Source organism: Artemia sp. Qi Xiang Cuo, chromosome 16 (assembly GCF_049724085.1).
Source record: "Artemia sp. Qi Xiang Cuo chromosome 16, ASM4972408v1, whole genome shotgun sequence".
NCBI lineage: Eukaryota > Metazoa > Arthropoda > Branchiopoda > Anostraca > Artemiidae > Artemia > Artemia sp. Qi Xiang Cuo.
The window spans coordinates 52,191,075-52,209,806 of record NC_142809.1 but is presented as its reverse complement, the minus strand read 5'-3'; the positions used below and the strand labels follow the sequence as shown (position 1 = coordinate 52,209,806).

At 37.7% G+C, this 18,732-nt stretch overlaps 1 protein-coding gene across 1 annotated transcript in view; it reads right to left on the bottom strand.

Moving 5' to 3' along the window:
- wb (wing blister) overlaps positions 1-18,732 on the bottom strand; it is a 470,816-nt gene that overhangs the window by 90,749 nt on the left and 361,335 nt on the right. Inside the window, exons 26-28 of the mRNA XM_089102573.1 lie at positions 18,184-18,356; positions 14,256-14,390; positions 932-1,049 (exon numbers count right to left, since the gene is read on the bottom strand). Of these exons, the coding sequence (XP_088958699.1) occupies positions 932-1,049; positions 14,256-14,390; positions 18,184-18,356 (426 nt within the window). The remainder of the gene's footprint in view (positions 1-931; positions 1,050-14,255; positions 14,391-18,183; positions 18,357-18,732) is intronic.

Genomic DNA, 18,732 nt, shown 5'->3' with positions numbered 1-18,732 from the left:
AGGTACGTTTTTTTTTCAGTAGAAACCGACACTGCCATCGTGCGTTATGGGCTCTCCCGATGCACTGCAGCGTGGGGAAATATAACAGGAATACCCGTCAATAATGGCTCAGCTAGGAGACGGGATCCATGTTTCTGTCATTCACATAATGTCAATGTCATGTTTCCTTAGGAAAATTTCCATATCCTCTGTCTTGTTGTTGAGAGATCAAACATTTGACAGGGCAGTTGCTGGAAAACAGAAAGATTGGATTGGCTTTGTATCAAAACCTGTTGTTTTTTCCTCTTTCCAGGTTGCAGGAAGAAGAATCAGGAGTCTACAGTCTTAGATCGTGAGCACCTGTTGAGGTGGGAGGGTTAGTGATACATTTTGAATTAGTTTTTGTTGCTTTTTCAGTATTTAAACAAGTGTTTCCTGTACTAGACTGCTGGTTGGTTTCAGATAATGTCTCCCCGTCGATTGGTGACTGTTTGGGAAGATGTGGCCGGCGGATTCCTTTGCTGGTAAGTTAAACAAGATGAGATCCAGTAGATGTGCATTCGGTTGTGATTTTGTTACCGGTCGGGTTGGTGCGGGTTTCTTCTTGTGTTTCTCCAACCCTTTTGCTGTTGGAGAAAACCCTGGTGGCGGTTCCTGCTAGTTGGTATCTGAGCCCGTTCTGTTGAAAGCTCGCAACCTCCATTTGTTGATTCTGTCGTCTCCGGTGGGTGGTGGTCAAGGACTCGTCTCCACTTTTTTGATGTTTTGTTTTAGGCTGGTTAGTTTTTGGATTTGGGGTAGGTTGGATGTCTGCATGATGAGGCTTCAGGCAATGGGGCGTCCAGAATCATAATCTTGGCCCTCCATTTGTGACTGGTGCACTCAAAAATAAAATCTGATTTGCCCCCCTCCCCGAACCTTAAAACATATTTTTGCCATTTCGGCGCATTACCTGACATGAAGTATCGTTATACTCGGAAGGGCAGAAGCATAACTCAACACCACGGGCTAAGGGTGTTGTTGCTAGTTCCTCTGATGGAATGGCGACATCCAAGCTTATGTCTCTCAATCTAGAACAAAAAAAATTAAAGGGTAGCAGCGCATTTTTTTAACATTAATATATTTACAGACAAGGGAAGGGACAACATTTGAAGGGGGAAAACAGACAAAAAAAATATGAAAAATTTAGGAATTGGTAAAATCATACAGAAACCTAACTATTTTTTGGGAGAGGACTCAGTATGACTATTTTCTATTCTGCTAGTATATTGGCAATCCTAAATAGCCGAAAGTAACTATCCTGCACAATTATGGCCCCTTTAAGTGAATTTGATACAGTATGCCAAAGAACAACTTTTATAACAATAATAATCTTTATTTGTTCCCTTTATCACACTGCAATAACATGAGTATCGTCAAAAAAAAGTACGAAAAAAGAAAAGCACAAAGAGACATAATACCAAAAAACACAAATGATGAGCCATCACCTCGACTTCCGGACACTTTTGTTGTAACACCTGACGTAGTAGGACCCAAAGGAGTTTAAAAATCTTGTCTTCAAGTGTGTAGGCGGGCATTCTAACAGTTTTATTCCCTCTTTCAGAGTATCCAGCCTTGTTTTGTGTGCGTGGGTCTCTGAAGTAAACAGAGGCAGGACATCTCGGTGTGTTGAGGGCTTCAGAAACTTCATCAGCATTTCATGCCTCCTTTCCTGCAGTGTTGGGACCCTGAGTTTGCTCAAGCTTTGTTTATAGTTTTTGTAATTTAACCCCAGAATTATTTTGAGGCTCTCTTCTAAATTGTTTCCAATTGGTTTCTGTGTTTCTCTGTAAGCGACGGGTGCCAATAAGGACAGTCATTCATTATTACGGGCATGACAAAGTTTTATATCCCGAAATAAGGAGTTGCTCGGTCATTCCAAACCTTCTGAGATTTGTGAAGGATTTTAGAAAACCAGCTGCTATTACTGTGATCTGGCTGATGTGATCTCCAAACGAGAGATCGTCACTTAATTTGATGCCAACTATTTTTACTGATTTCTTTGTTTGGAGAGGTGCGGATTCGTCTAAGCTCTTCTTCTTCAGAAAGTTGCCTCGCACTACACAGCTTTTCTCGAGGCTTAGCTGGAGCTTCACTTGATCAGCTTGATGTTCAAGCTCTGCAGCTAGGGGTCTGAGTTGACTGGGTGTTTGTGATAGGAAGTGCAGCAGGCTTAGCGAAAGATCATCTGTTAATGTATACCTCTGTTTGTGTTGCCTCGTCAGTCGGTTGATGACTATCACAAATAAGATGGGACCTAACTTGCTTCCTTGGGCCGCTCGTCACGTGATGTCCTGGAAGTTGGATGTTTCCCCGTTTTCGAGTTCTACGCACTGCTGACGACCAAAAATGAAACTTTTGATGGTACATAAGAGCAACTGCAAGACTTCCAGGGCACCGGCTTCGTTGATTACAGTCTCATGATCAAGCAGATCGAAAACTTTCACGAAATCAGAAATGATGATTTCAGCAAAGGCCTCAGGATTTTCTAGCTGTTCTAGTAAACCATAATCTGACCAGACAATGTGTTGTGCTGTGTCCTCTACGAAAACTGAACTGCATAGGATCGATTTTGTTTTCTACTTTTGCTAGTAGCCGTTGTAAAATAAAATCTCTGAAGGCTTTTTAAATTATGGGTGTCTTTGAAATTGGCCTGAGATTGGATGGTCAGTTTGGTGATTTTGTCTTTGGCATTGGTGCGATAAATCCCTTCCTGAACCTATCTGGTAAAATACCTCCCACTAGGCAGTGGTTATACATCACAGCCAATAGTGTAGCCAGTAAGGTTAGACATGGTGAAGGAATTTCACCAGGGTGTGAGGCTTTCCTAATGTCTTGGTTTTCGAGTTTTTCTTGGACCTAAGAAACTGTAATGATAAGGATGGTTTCAATTTACCGTTCTGTGGCAATGTCTTGTGGGGAGGCAACAAATATTTGAAATGTGAGCATTAATTGCTTCTGCCGTTGTATTCTCTCCTTGCTGGTCCCTCAGGGTGGATTTGTCCCATCGGTTTCCGTACAGTTGTGTGGTATTTTCTTGGGTCACTGGCTGACAACTTTGCAAAAATTTGGTGTCCATACAGACGCCTAGCTTGATTTAGTAGTCGGACCACTATATTTCTCTTCCGTTTATATTCGTCAGAGTGTGGCTTTGTCTCATAAAGCATGTCTCGCTCTGCCATTGCTGCTTTCATTGTCGGAGTAACCAATGGTTTATTCTGTGCCCTAATTGTAACTCGCTTTTCAGGGAAGAGTCGTTAGGAATCTCGAATCGTTTGTCCATAGAGCAGTTCGGTCATGCTCTTTGCGTTTTTGTTTTCAAAAAGGCGGAACCAGCATACTCAGTTGAGTGTAGCCAATTATACCTTCTTCTGTAAGTGGACGGTAGGTGAATTGGATAGGTTGACTAGGATTCATTGTTGACTTTGACGTCATATAACTGCTGCATGGTTACTGGTTGAGAGTGGTGCTTCCGCCGAAGGATCTAAGAAGAAATCACCAAGTGTAGTGAAGATCAAGTCAAGGGTTTTTTCTCCCCGTGTTTTCACTTTAACTATTTGATGAAGGGCTGTACTTCTTTTGATCCAGCTCTGCTGCAGGTCATTGAAGTCCCCACAAAGAAAGATTCCAGCACATGGCTATTTCGTTCTGATGAAGTCTTAACTTTGTTGGAAGCATTCCACTAGTTGACGGTGATATGGCCCTCTTGGTGGAAAATATACCGTGGCGTATATCAATGACGACACTTGACGAGGTAGGCCTTTTGGCCGTGCCCACAGCCACTATGTCATGGTCCTTTGGTACTGCGACATCCAGAATCATATGAGGTACGTTTTCTTTCCAGTTGAAACCGACACTGCCATCGTGCATTATTGGCTCTCCCGATGCACTGCAGCGTGGGGAAATACAACAGGAATACCCCTCAATCATGGCTAAGTTAGGAGACGGGATCCATGTTTCTGTCATGCACTTGATGTCAATGTCATGTTTCCTTAGGAAAATTTGCATATCCTCTGTCTTGTTGTTGAGAGATCGAACATTTGACAGGGCATTTATTGGAAAACAGGAACATTTGTTGGAAAAGATTGGATTGGCTTTGTATCAAAACCTGTTTTTTTTCCTCTTTCCAGGTTGCAGAAAGAAGAATTAGGAGTCTTCAGTCTTAGATTGTGAGTACCTATTGAGGTGGGAGGGTTAGTAATGCATTTTGAATTAGTTTTTGTTGCTTTTTCAGTATTTAAACAAGTGTTTCCTGTACTAGACTGCTGGATGGTTTCAGATAAGGTCTTCCCGTCGATTGGTGACTGTTTGGGAAGCTGTGGCCGGGGGATCCCTTTGCTGGTAAGTTAAACGAGATGAGATCCAGTAGATGTGCATTCGGTTGTGATTTTGTTTTCGATCGGGTTGGTGCGGAATTGTTGTTGTGTTTCTCCAACCCTTTTGTTGGAGAAAACCCTGGTGGTGGTTCTTACTAGTGGTATCTGAGCCAGTTCTGTTGAAAACTCGCGACCTCCGGTTGGTTGATTCTGTCGTCTCCAGCGGGTGGTGGTCAAGGACTCGTCTCCAGTTTTTTGATGTTTTGTTTTATGCTGGTCAGTTTTTTTATTTGGGTTAGGTTGGATGTCTGCATGATCGTAAACGCAGCGTAATACCCTGCTGCAAGCGCCTGCCACGAATTATTTGTACTTTTCAGGATGGATCCCTCCACAACTTCCCGGAGCAATGAGGCAGCCTCTACTTGTTAGGTGGTCTTGGCAAATCAGCGGCAGTATTTCTTCCGCTGGGATCTAATCCTGTTTCTTGTAGGGGTCAAAGAGTGTCGTTCCTTCCACGTCCCATGTTAAAGAGTGGCTTCCTAGACTAGTTGAAGGTTCTAGTACATTTTCCAGCCAAGAAGAACTTGTGGACGAATCGGCACTGACTGTTGAGGTCTCGGAAGACCGGCCCACGGAAATAGTAGAGAGAGTCGTGTTAATTCTAGCGCCAATTGTCGAACGGCATCTGGAGGAGCTGATTGGCAAGTCAAATGCATCGATAATGCTGCTAGATAGCGCTCCGACGAAAAACAAATTTAAGTAGGTGCCACCTACGGAGTTGTCTTTCTCTGATTATGTGCCATTAGGTGACAAGGTTAGGCATGTTTACAGTTTACCTTGAAAAGCCCAGTCGGTTAACTTCACTCGCCTTCGCCCCTTGGGGTCTAGCTTTCGGTCTTGACACGGCACGGCTGACAAAACCACTTGATTTTTCTTTTCAATAAGTCAGTCTGTCCTTTATTGGCATGTCACAACATGCTGCGTGGACGTATTTTTCACACTCGCAGTCACAGCATTACATAGGTTTCATGGTCAAATTTTTCTTGCATACAGGACAGAAGTTAGGAGGCCCAGATGATTTTACTACTCTCCTCACCATATTTCTATGTTCGGGCCAGATACGTAAAAATTTTAATGGGATGAATCGACTATGTGCTAGCGACAGTTTACGGATCCAAAAGGGGGACTGTCTTGGTCTTTCAATGAGCCAGGGTCAACCTTAAGAAGTGGAGAGGGTCAGAATTTCAGTCAGCAGGATAAGAAAACGTTGGGTAAAAATTCAAATTTAAAAATTAAGTTAGCAGGATAAAAAAGTTGGGTAAATAATTCAAATTTAAAATTTTTTCAGTATGTACAAATCCGGATCCTTAGTGGATATTCATACGTACGATTACGTTCGTTATATCACGTTTATTTCTAAATTGTAGTACCTTTCGCTTCTTAATATCGCATACCGGTCGCTTCTTATCTCACGCTACTTGTTTCAGCAGAAAAATATTTGTGAATAATTAAAAGAGAAGCGTCAGTTCCTGCTCACATATTCCCTGCCATTTAAGGGAGACAACTCTTGGCAGGTACACTGGCGCTTGCGCAACTGCTCCTCTTCTGCTTTTGTTTTTACTCACACTTATTTAACGGCAACTGCAGACATGCAATTAGTACTTGTTATAAAATATAGTACTATTGATCCAAAGAATAAATGATTTAAACTATTCACCTATTAGGTTATGGTCACTGAATTAATCACACAGAATCATCCCAGGCTTAAAATAAATATTGGTTATAAAATATTCCCTTAGGAATTTGGTAGGAATTAGCTATTCAGTTAAGTCTGTTTATGTCATTAATAATCTCTGCTCAGCTATCAAAGGTGTCGTCTCATCACTGTCTGATTCAAGACTGAGCTTTTGGGAAAAAATATCCAGGTAATTGAGCTTAAGCCTTTGAGAAAGTTTTATATTTAATGTGATATATGAAATTTAATTTTAATGATCCTGAGAAATCTAATCGTAGATTTATTACCCAATTTTATGCTTTAATGCAAGTTCTTGCAAATTCTTTTGCAAGAGACAAGTTTATGTGCAAAAATTTCCTCTTATAAATATTTGAACCAGTTGACATCTGCTTTTGAAAATTCTAACTTATAATTTACTTTTAACACACCTCCCTCCCTCCCTGGAAGACGAAAAATATACCAAAAAGATTATTTTGAAGACATTTACAAATATGGTGGTATCATAGCAAAAACGTTGGTTTTTCAAGCTTATTCCCTCCCCCCTTAGACAAAATTTTTAGACACCTCCTCCCTCTAAAAATTTCACGAATGCCCTTGTACCAGAATAAAGCATTATAAAAAAATAGATAAAGCTAAAAAAAAAACAATGGATATTCCTAATTCAAAAATACGAGGTAGTAGTTTTCTCATTTACATATTTGAATCAACTAATTCAAAAAGAGATCCTCATGATCATATTACAGAAAATGCGAATAATATAGCTCATACATTTAGGAGCACAATTCACCTATCTTTCGTGAATCACAAAAGTGGCATTCACCATTGGAATATACTACCTAATTATCACTTAAATACTCATAGCATTCCTGCTTTTATGTCACGAGCAAGAAAGTTCTTTTTAGGTGACCTAGGTTGTTATTGTACTCCAAATATTGTTATTTAAATTATTTTAGCTATTGGTTCAAAAGAAGAGGGAATTATTTTATCTGAATTATAAGAAAATAAGGCATATAGCAGAAATAGAACATAATATAACACGGAAATATAGCACAGTTCTAGTTCTCTTATTAATCTTAGTACAGAAAAAATACCCGGTTTCAGGTCTGGAATGGCTATTGGTTGAAAAGAAAGGAAGGCCTGGCTGCTTCTTATCGTTTCAAGATATGTTCTGTCAAGATTCATTGCGTTTCCTCTCTCTCACTCTAATTATATTTCTTTAATAAAAAAATAAATAAAAGCAGATTCTAATCTTAAAGTCTAAACAGGATTGTGAGAAAAAAGTTACATGAAAAACAGCCTATTATTACACTATAGTAGGCTATAATAGGAATATATAACATACAATCTAGCTCTTTCAGGTTTTCAAGAGTGAGGGTAAGTCTTTGATCTTACCCTCCCCTGCGGACACCAACAAACAGTTAGACTATATAATGAAATATATTGCCACACGAACGAGGTAAGTATGATTTTCTGTGCAAAAAATGCACATTCTTTGAATTTTTTTGAAGACATTTTCCAGAGAAATGAAGCATGAAAGCGGAACTTTTTGCCTTACTAATTTCCATAAATTTACTTAGAAACCTGGACAGTCACTTAACAATCCTGCCTTTAAAGGTGAAATTCAGGTTTACTCTTGCTGCTACTACTACTACTACTACTACTGCTAACAATGCACTGCAGGACCAGGCCACCTACCGCCAACACAATTACGCACGCTCCTCTTCTACCCCAGTCCACTTAAAGCTTCACCCTCACTCCCTCCCATGAAGTTCCAGTAACCGTTAAATTCTTCCCTGTGACCTTCACTTTTCTTGCAGGGGGGGGGGGCATATTATCTCCGCGGGGAAAACCCGCTTTTTGTATGAATCCTATATAGATGGCCAAAAAGCCCAATCACTCACAAACTAACATATTTTCACGTCAAAGGAGGACTAGCCATCTTAACATTTATTTTCTTTTTACCCTAGAAAGTAGGATCGCACCACCTTTTTGCACAGATCACAGTGTGATAAAAGGTAAGTTAAACATGTACCTAAGACTTCCTCTAAGAAAATTCCTCTAGAAAACATTTAACATCGTCTTATTCAACCTTCCGAAAGATTCACGCTTCAGAACCATATTTGACCGCTGTCATCACCGTAGCGTCCACTATCCAAATCTTAGTTTACAGAATTATCTTCCTATTTTTCAAACTTCTTTCGACTGTGAAAATACACTCTTTGCTAGAGTGTTACTAGTCAACACTCAAAACGTCTCTAGAAACATCTTTAAAAGTAACATTATCTAGGTAAGTGATGCTATCCACTTTACCTATTTTCTCGCTACTTTGCATCACCCTTATCCCTCGCTTATTCCTAGTCTAAGCCACTAAGTCTGCATTACATTAATTTTAAACCTATAGCTGAAACATGAATCCTCAAAACCTCCGTAGCCTAGTAGAAACAGCAAACTATTCAGCAAGGAGACCCTGATTTTGCCTGATTTTCCTGATATTAAGCGATACTTGCTACTGGCTTAAACCACTGGCATTTGTGGTATCAAGGCCATAAGGATTAAACATGCCTTGTCATACAAAAAAAGAACATATTAAGCATATTAAACATATTAAGCGATACTTACTACTGGTTTAAGCCACTGGCATTTGTGGCATTAAGGCCATAAGGATTAGACATGCCTTGTCATACAAAAAAACAACATATTAAGCATATTAAACATATGCCTTATCATATAAAAAAACATTAAGCATATTAAACATATTAAGCGATACTTGCTACATGCGTAAACCACTGGCATTTGTGGTATTAAGGCCATAAGGATTAAATATGACTTGTCTTAATCAAACAGTTCGTGTAACGAACTTTAAGTAAGGAACGACCCGGCTCAATAGTAACCGAAACTCTAGAAAACCGGTTTTTTATATCAATAGGTATATCAAAAGAATCTGATTTCAACGTTGAATTCAAATATATAAATTTCATCAAGTTTAGTGCTACCCATCAAAAGTTACGTGCCTGAGAAAATTTGGCCGATTTTCGAAAAAGGGGGGAAAGACCCCCTAAAAGTTATAGAACCTTAATGAAAATCAAAATCGCACCATCAGATTCAGCGTATGAGAGAACCCTGCTGTAGAGGTTTCAAGATCCTATCTGCAAAAATGTGGAATTTTACATTTTTTGCCAGAATAAAGATCACAGATGCGTGTTTATTTGTTTGTTTGTTTGTTTTTTTTTTTTTCCCAGGGGTGATCGTATCAAACCAGTGGTCCTAGAATATCGTAGGAGGGCTCATTGGAACGAAAATTAAAAGTTATATTTCCCTTTTTAAGTGACCAAAAAAAATGGAGGGCACCTAGACCCCCTCCCACGCTCATTTTTTCCTCAATGTCACCCGATCAAAATTTTGAGATTGCCATTTTGTTCAGCATGGTTGAAAATATGATAAATATGTCTTTTAGGATTGCTTAATCCCTCGAAGCTCCCAGAGGGAGGACTGAAAGTTATGAACTTTACTCAGTGTTAACATATAGTATTGGTTATTGGGAAGTATACAGACTTTTTCAGAGGAGATTTTTTCTGGTAGGTGGGGAAAGGAGAGGGTGGGGGGCTATATGGAAGGATCTTTCCATGAAGGACGGTTTCATGGGGGAAGGGAAATCGCCATGACGGGGGCGCCGGAATTGCCAGCAGGATTTATTGGGTCTTGGGAAGTCTCCCACCCGTTTTAGGAAGGACTTTTTAGGGAGGGGGGGCTAGAGGAGGGGGCTACTCTGGAGAATATTTCCGTGGAGGATGTTTCTTTGGTGTAAGTGACATTTCTATGAAGGGGGTGCCGGATTTCCAAGCATTATTTAAGAAACGATCAGAAGTTAAATAAAAAAAACAAGTTTTTTCAACTGAAATGTAAGAAGGAATATTAGAACTTAAAACGAACAGAAATTATAACGTATTTGAGGGGGTTGTCCTCCAAGTCAATACCTCGCTCTTTACGCTACAGTTTTTTTTTTATTTATTTCAAAATAGATATCAATTATAATTAACCGGCCTTTGTGTTTCTGGGGTTTGTTAATAAAAATTTTTTTTTAACTTTTAACGTAAAGAGCGTAGTATTGACTAAGGGGTGAACCCCTTCATATAAGTAATAACATATACGTAATAAAAAAAACAATAAAAAAACAAGCGATACGGCTCAATAGTAATCGAAACTTTTAAAAACGAAATTTTGATGTCAATAAATGTATCAAAAGAATGTGTTTATAATGCTGATCCTAAATATATAAATTTTATTAAGTTTAGTATTGCTCATCAAAGGCTACGAGCCTGAGAAAATTTACACGTTTTTTTAAAGAGGGGGGAAACATCCCCTACAAGTGAATCAATTTTAATGAAAATCACACCGTCAGATTCAGCGTATCAGAAAACCCTATTGCATAAGTTTCAAGCTCATATCTGCAAAAATCTGCAACTTTGTATTTTTTGCCAGAAGAAAAATATACGAATATAGAAGTTAGTTACGTAAGTTAATTTGTAAAGACATCCATTTAGCAAAAGAAAAGTAAAATTTTTATGCAAATAAAAGCTGCATTAACTAAAAAACGATCAGAAATTAAATAAAAAAAACAAGTTTTTTAAACTGAAAGTAAGGAGCGACATTAAAACTCAAAACGAACAGAAATTATTCCGTATATGAAAGGGCTGTCCCCTCCTCAACGCCTCGCTCTTTATTCCGTATATGAAAGGGGCTTTCCCCTCCTCAACGCCTCGCTCTTTACGCTAAAGTTTGACTCTGTCTCACAATTTTTTTTTTAAAAAAATAAAAAAATTTATCGTAAAGAGAGAGGCGTTGTGGAGGGGAAAGCCCCTTTCATATACGGAATAAAGAGCGAGGCGTTGAGGAGGGGACAGCCCCTTTCATATACGGAATAATTTCTGTTCGTTTTGAGTTTTAATGTCGCTCCTTACTTTCAGTTTAAAAAACTTGTTTTTTTTATTTAATTTCTTTATAAGACGATTAGAAAAGACCATGCCTTTTGTTCCTTTATTAGTCTACTTATTAGTGAAGGACTTATTAGTCCTTTATTAGTCTACTTATTAGTGAAGGACTTATTAGTCCTTTATTAGTCTACTTATTAGTGAAGGACTTATTAGTCCTTTATTAGTCTACTTATAAGTGAAGGACTTATTAGTCCCTTATTAGTCTACTTATTAGTGAATACAAAACGAATAGAAGGAGCCACGTCTCCCTCTACTTTTGAACCAATAACAATTCCGGATCTGTAACCGGGTATTTTTTCGATACTAAGATGAACAAGAAAAATAGGACTGTGCTCTATTTCAGTGTTACTAACGATGTACCTTATTTCCGTTTTAGCTCTTCTCTCTGTGAGTAATTAAATGATTTATTTCTCTGAGTTAGTGACTCGTCACAAGTCACTGCTGTGTCTTGCTCCTTTTTTACAGGCCAAAGAGCTTTTGGGTGAACAGCATAATGCAGAACTATTCCTGGGGTTAGTGATGCCCGTGAAAAAAAAAATTATTACAGCGCTCCCCTCCCGACTCAAATATAAGGAAAAAAGCAGAATCAAAATGAAAAATTTGATCAAAGTTGGCAAGCCCCTAGCCACGGCAGCTGTCCAGGTTGACCCCTTCTTTGAAGGACTCTGGTATAGTGTAATATTGTAAGTGCATTCCATGATGAATAAATATTATTTTATCTCATCTATCATACTATTGCTTAATAGATTTCAATGATAAGTACTCCCCTGGGAAAATTTTCAAATGCCCTTGAGAATGCCCTTGAGATACTCGGCCGACGTTGAGACTCACAAATTGATGTTTAAGGTATCGAATCCTCTTAAAACGAAACTTGTTACTGTTGTCCACCGACCAAGACAAACCAATACAAAAAGTATGGCAGGCTTAAAATGATACTTACGCTCCAAACTTAGAAATAAGGGAATATCTGATAGATGGACATCCATCTAGGAATGATCAACACTGGACATTAGAAATAGAAATAAATTAGAGAATTTTTCAAGTATTAAATATCAAGCTAAGAGCACAGTGGGGAGGGGGGGGGGGATCTGATAGCTTTTAAATTGTCTGGCAAGGGTAAATGGGCCAAATGCATCGCTGCCCTTCCCCCAATAATATGTTGTTTTTGGACAGAAGTGGAGGCAGTAAACCTCTGATGCCAGGGCCTCGACCAGGGGTGTATGAGAACCATAAAATTAAATTAAATTCCACTTTGAACACCCTATCTCTATTAAAATTCTGTACCATCTTTTGTTAATTAAAAGCTTCTTGTTAATTTAGATTACCATCATGAAATCCATTAGTGTTACCAATTAGTGAACCATTTAGGTTACCATTAGTATTATCACCAGTCACAATTTTTTTCCACTCTAAGGACGATTCAATGACGATTTCAGCAGCTTCAATTTGAACAATAATCAGACGACTATCTTGTCAAAAGACGAGTACGTTTTAAGATAGACAATTAGTCGCCCAAACGTTCAATGCCATTAGTATTAGTATCGTTATATTCCTATTTTACGTTTATTGCTATGGTAGTTAATATTATTATCGCAATCAGCCCCTACCCTATAAACTTTTAATGGGTGTTATTCTGCATACATTTCCATTAATACTATGACGTCTTTGTTAGTGCACAGCGGTGTAGCCGAAACTATATTTGAAAGGGTTTCTGCCATCATTAGGGGTGTTGTATGGTAGTAGACACCTTTTTAAATATAGACATGCTAAGATTCTTAATTGTTCCATGATAATTATTAAAATATATATTCTTTCGCAATTCAACGTTTTTCATTCCGACATATTCAATCACATGTCTGAGTTTTAAATGTTGTGCCAAAAGAAATATAGTTGGGCGTGTTTCACCAGCATACCAATGCGCGTTTTAATTACTATGAGGCGTTACTGACTCCCAGCACTTATATTTTACAACCCAAAAAGATGCCAAAAACTAATCTGTTGTTATTTTTATTTGACTTTCGCAATTATCTTTCCATTTTCATGAAATAAATCAAATGGCCCAGCAACTAATTAAAAAAAAGAACAGAAGTTTGGCAAAGTATTTAAAACATAGTAAGTGTGACAAAGAAACCAGTTGTAAACCCATATATTATGTTACATTCAATTAAAATTGGCATTAAGAGGCAAAGGCACCAAAAGTATCATTTTTCTCCTCTGGAAAAGACTGGAAATGGTTGCCTCAAAATACACAATTCCTCCTCTCTTGGAGAGGGGGATACCTACACCTATTTTTACTTTACCACTTGTATCTACTTTACCTACTTTCCCGCTACTTTGCATCACCCTCATCCCTCGTTTATTCCTAGTCTAAGCCACTAAGTCTGCATTAAATTAATTTCCTGAATTGGCTGAACCATGAATCCTCAAAAGCTCCGTAGCTTAGTAAATACAGCAAAGTATCAAACAAGGAAACTTTGATTTTGATGAAGAAGCTTCCATATTAAGCGATACTTGCTACTGGCTTAAACCACTGGCATTTGTGGTATTAAGGCCATAAGGATTAAACATGCCTTGTCTTACAAAAAAAACATATTAAGCATATTAAACATATTAAGCGATAGTTGCTACTGACTTAAACCCCTGGCATTTGTGGTATTAAGACCATAAGGATTAAACATGTCTTGTCATACAAAAGAAAACATATTAAGCATATTAAACGTATTAAGCGATACTTGCTACTGGCTTAAACCACCGACACTTAGGGTATTAATACTGGTACTAATCTGAATTATATTGGTTCAAAAGAAGAGGGAGACGTGGCCCCTTCCAGTCTTTCCGAATTGCTATTGGTTCAAAAGAAGAGGGAGACGTGGCTCCTTCCATTCATTCCGAATTGCTATTGGTTCAATTATAATTGGCATTAAGAGGCAAAGGCACCAAAAGTATCATTTTTCTCATCTGGAAAAGACTGGAAATGGTAGCCTCAAAATACGCAATTCCCCCTCTCTTTGAATTTTTTTGGGGAAATGAGCATTTACTTCATAGAATGCAGGGAGAGCCTGCCGTGACTGGGGAAGATATTTCAGTATCTCTAGCTGAAACCCCTCCTCAAGGGTTATAACATATTAAGCTACACATAACGAACCCCTCCCCTTTTCTCTACTTATGCTATTTGATGTAACCATAGTTAAATACATTGCCCTTCTGCTGTCAGGTGATTCAGTTGCTCTTATGAAGATGCTCTGGAGGTTCTGCAATGTTGCCATCAATATTTCTCTTGTAACAGCATGCTGTCGGTGATTCTTAAGACGCCATAAACTCTCATGAAACCTGAAAAATAACAAAAGATGTTGCTTGTAACCACAGTTTAATTTTTTTTTCTTATGCTTAATGTGTAAATCTATTATTTAGTTAAATAAAAAGAAACAAGTTTTTATCGACTAAAAGTAAGGAGCAGCATTAAAACAAAATAAATCCCTCACTCCTTACGCTAAAACCTTAAAGTTCTTCAAAAATACTTCTCATTCCAATTCAACGACCATTGTGTTTGAGCGGTCTTCCTTCAAAAAAAGTGACAAAAGGTCAAACTTTTGGAGAGGGGCGGCAGCCCCTCTCATATACAGAATAATTTTTGTCCATTTTAAGTGTTAATATTGCTCCTTACTTTATAAGTAGAAAAAATTGTTTTTATTTAATTTCTGAAAGTTTTTCAAATCGTGAAAAGAATCCCTTCCCCTCCCCCTCCTATTTCTTAAAATTCTCTTGGAAGCTTTCCTTCCTAAAAAAATGTTGGAAATCCTCCCTGCAGAAAATTCCCCCTCCCAAGAAAAGAAAAATTCCCATTAGCAAATATTATATGTGAATTTCGGGCAAATTCCGTAACTTGCAGCACTTTCCCCAGAAAAGACTGCGTTTATGGGGAATTTTTTTCTGTTTTTGCTTCTTAACTAATTTTAGCAGAAAAGAGAAGAAGATTAAAATCGTTAAATTAGTCAGCCCAACCTACCATCTTAGCATTTAATTCTAATTACAATGTGATTTAGTAGACAGCAATAAATTTCATTAATTAGACACTTGTTCACATTAATCGACACTAAAGTGCCGACAGAGACTAGAAAATAAGACTATTACCATTGCCAACTACTTGAGTTTATCTACTTAGGTTCTCAGGAGATAAATTTTTTAGCGGCTTGACTTTTAATGTATGATTCTTTAGCAGAAGAGTTCCCGATAAATAAAATCTGAGTCACTTCAGATTAATAAAATTGTCAAGGCGGTATCTATGATTTTTGTTTGGGGGAGGGGGGGTGGGGTTCAGGGAGCGGTCTGCAAAAAAATAAAAAACGCATCAAAAATTAGTTTAAAGACCTTTCGGTACTGGGGCGTAATATGGAGACTTTTATATATTGTATAAGGAAACCAGCCACAAAAACCCGTCAAACTGGCTATCCTCAAGAGACCGCTATAGCCTACATAAATGACTGCAAAGCCATGGTTTCTCAATGAGTTACAATATTTAAACGATTGTTTTTTGGGGTTTAAGGGGGAAAAAGGTACCTAGGTTAGGTTACATTTTTAATATATGCTATGCTTAACCCCTCGCCCCCCTTTCCTAATGTGCAAATATATAGCCCGAATTTGTTTGTAAACTATTATATATTCATCCTATTTTGTTTTATTTCATTACTATTAATCAAAGAGAGAAAATATTTCAAGCCCCCTACCTTCCCCTGGATAATGCCTTTAAAACTGCTCTTACAAATTTAATAGATAGGTAACCATGTTAGGCACATATGAAGAAATAAGTAAATATATATTACAATAATACTGATTTGTTTACAGAAAAAGCAAACAGAAAGAGAACAAAATAAAAAAATGGGAATATCTTATGATGAGTCGTAAAAATGTGGAGATATCAGGGAGTGATAAAGATCTAAAGGCTTCGCCATGCGGAAGTACCCAACATGGGGGATATTTGTGTGCATTCTTGAAGTTGGCGATTCAAATATCACCTTAATCAAACAGTTCGTGGCAACGAACTGTAAGTAAGGAGCGACTCGGCTCAATAGTAACCAAAACTTCAAAAAAAAAGAATTTTGATGCCAATAGATAAGTCAAAAGAATCATATTTTTATGCTGATTTCAAATATATAAGTTTCATCAAGTTTAGTCTTGCGCATAAAAACTTACGCACCTGTGAAAATTTGCCTTATTTTCAAAAAAAGGAAAAAAAAACCCTAAAAGTCATAGAACTTTAATGAAAATCACACCTTCAGGTTTAACGTACCAGTAAACCCCATTCCAGAAGTTACAAGCCCCCATCTGCAAAAATGTGGAGTTTTGTATTTTTTGTCAGAAGAAAGATCGCGGATGCGTGATCGTATCGATCGTATCGATCTGGTAGTCCTAGAATATCGTAAGAGGGCTCATTTGAACGGAAATTAAAAGTTCTAGTGCCCTTTTAAAGTGACCAAAAAAATTGGAGGGTAACTAGGCTCCCTACCACGCTCATTTTTTCCCGAAGTAACCCAATAAAAATTTTGAGAGAGCCATTTTGTTCAGAATAGTCAAAAATCTAATAAATATATCTTTTAGGATGACTTAATTCCCCACAGTTCCCAGGGGAAGGGCTGCAAGTTATGAACTTTGCCCATTGTTTACATATTGTATTGGTTATTGGGAAGTATACAGACATTTTCAGGAAGGATTTTTTTCTGATGGGGGGGGGGCTGGAGGAGGGCGTTACTCGGGAGAATCTTTCCTTGGAGGGTGTTTTCCTGGGGTAAGGGACATTTCTATGAAGGGGGCGCCGGATTTTCCAGCATTATTTAAAAAACGATCAGAAATTAAATAAAAAAAACAAGTTTTTTCAACTGAAAGTAAGAAATTATTACGTATATGAGAGGGTTTGCCTTTTAGTGAATACCTTACTATTTACGCTAAAGTTTTTTTTATTACTTTAAACGGAGCTCTCTATTTTAACAAGCCAGTCCTTGTGATCCTTGCGTTGGTCATTCTAAGAAAATTAGAGATTCCGCATTAAGGGTGAGGTATTGACTAGGGGGCAAACTCTCTTATGTACCTAACAAAAACATACGAATATAGAAATTCGTTACGTCAGTTAATGGGCAAGTAACGCCCGAACAAAGCTTTAATAAGGAGATTCAGCCAAAAAAAGGAAAATTAATATGGAAATTTTGTTTTAACTATCCATTCTTGGGGAACAAAAATCAAAGCTGCATTGATTAAAAAACGCTAAGAGAGTAAATGAAAAAAACAAGTTTTTTTTTAACTTAAAGTAAGGAGCGACATTAAAAATTAAAACGAACAGAAATTATTACGTATATGAAAGGGGCTGTCCCGTCCTCAACGCTTCGTTCTTTACGCTAAAGTTATTTATTGTTTAAAAGAATAGAAATGTGAGAAAGTCAAACTTTAGCGTAAAGAGCGAGGCGTTGAGAAGGGGACAGCCCCTTTCATATACGGAATAATTTCTGTTCGTTTTAAGTTTTAATGTCGCTCCTTACTTTCAGTTAATAAAACATGTTTTTTTAATTAATTCATTACGAGACGAAACATCATCAATGAATAATGACAAACTGGATGACACGTCCCAGTTTTTGAGTTTCTCCAATAATCCGATGATTTTTTATTTCTCGGACTTTTTTGCTAGCCATGTAATGAAAAAAAAAAGAAAAAAAAGAGTGCACTTGTCTGTTTTGCATTATGGGTTATTTAACGTATCTGCTTACTATTCAGTCTGTTCCTATAAATTAAATAATTTCTGACAGATTTAGGTGAAAAAAGTCACCTTTCTCAAAAACAGAACCAAAAACTAAATATTTATGCCTTCTTTGAATGTTTCAATCAAATCGGTTTTGATCAGTCTCAATCAGATTTCTGTCCAAATAACTACCTAGCTGTACAGAGAAGCCAAGTTTTGACATCAATGAGGGAACCTTTCAGAGCAAAGCCCTAATTTTCCTGGGGGGACAGAGCCCATCCTGAACTTTAGCCAAGAGAGGTCTTAGGCTCCTGGCCCTCTTGGATTCAACGACTGTACAGCTATGTAAATAAAGAAATATCAATTTCTATTAAATTTGTAGATTTCAAAGTGACTTACCTGACTAAGTAATAACCGGACTGTGTTTTCAACGGTGGAAAATATTCCAGGACTAGTTTCCTATTACCCTGAATTTGTACTAATGGATAAGTATTTAAAATTGAGGGCGGGAAGCGCAAAGACCCATAGTCACTTTCAGTATTGAACCGCAAATAGCCATTGTACGACAAGATCTGAAAAATGATAAAAATTCTAAAATAGAGAGAGAGAGAGAGAGAGAGAGAGAGAGAGAGAGAGAGAGAGAGAGAGAGAGAGAGAGAGAGAGAGAGAAAGAGAGAGAGAGAGAGAGAGAGAGAGAGAGAGAGAGAGAGAGAGAGAGAGAGAGAGAGAGAGAGAGATATGCATGATAGCATAGTACAAAGAATTAAAATTCAGCCCTTAAAAAGGATTACTATGTCTAGCATACCCATAAAATGAAGTAGCTTATAAAAAGGGGGTTAGCATTTAAAAAAGTGAGGAGGTAGAAAGGAAATATGAAGATTGTAGCAAAGCCAGAAAACTAAGATTGAAGATCCCAGTAAGTTCTACCAAAATTTGAGAATTTATACC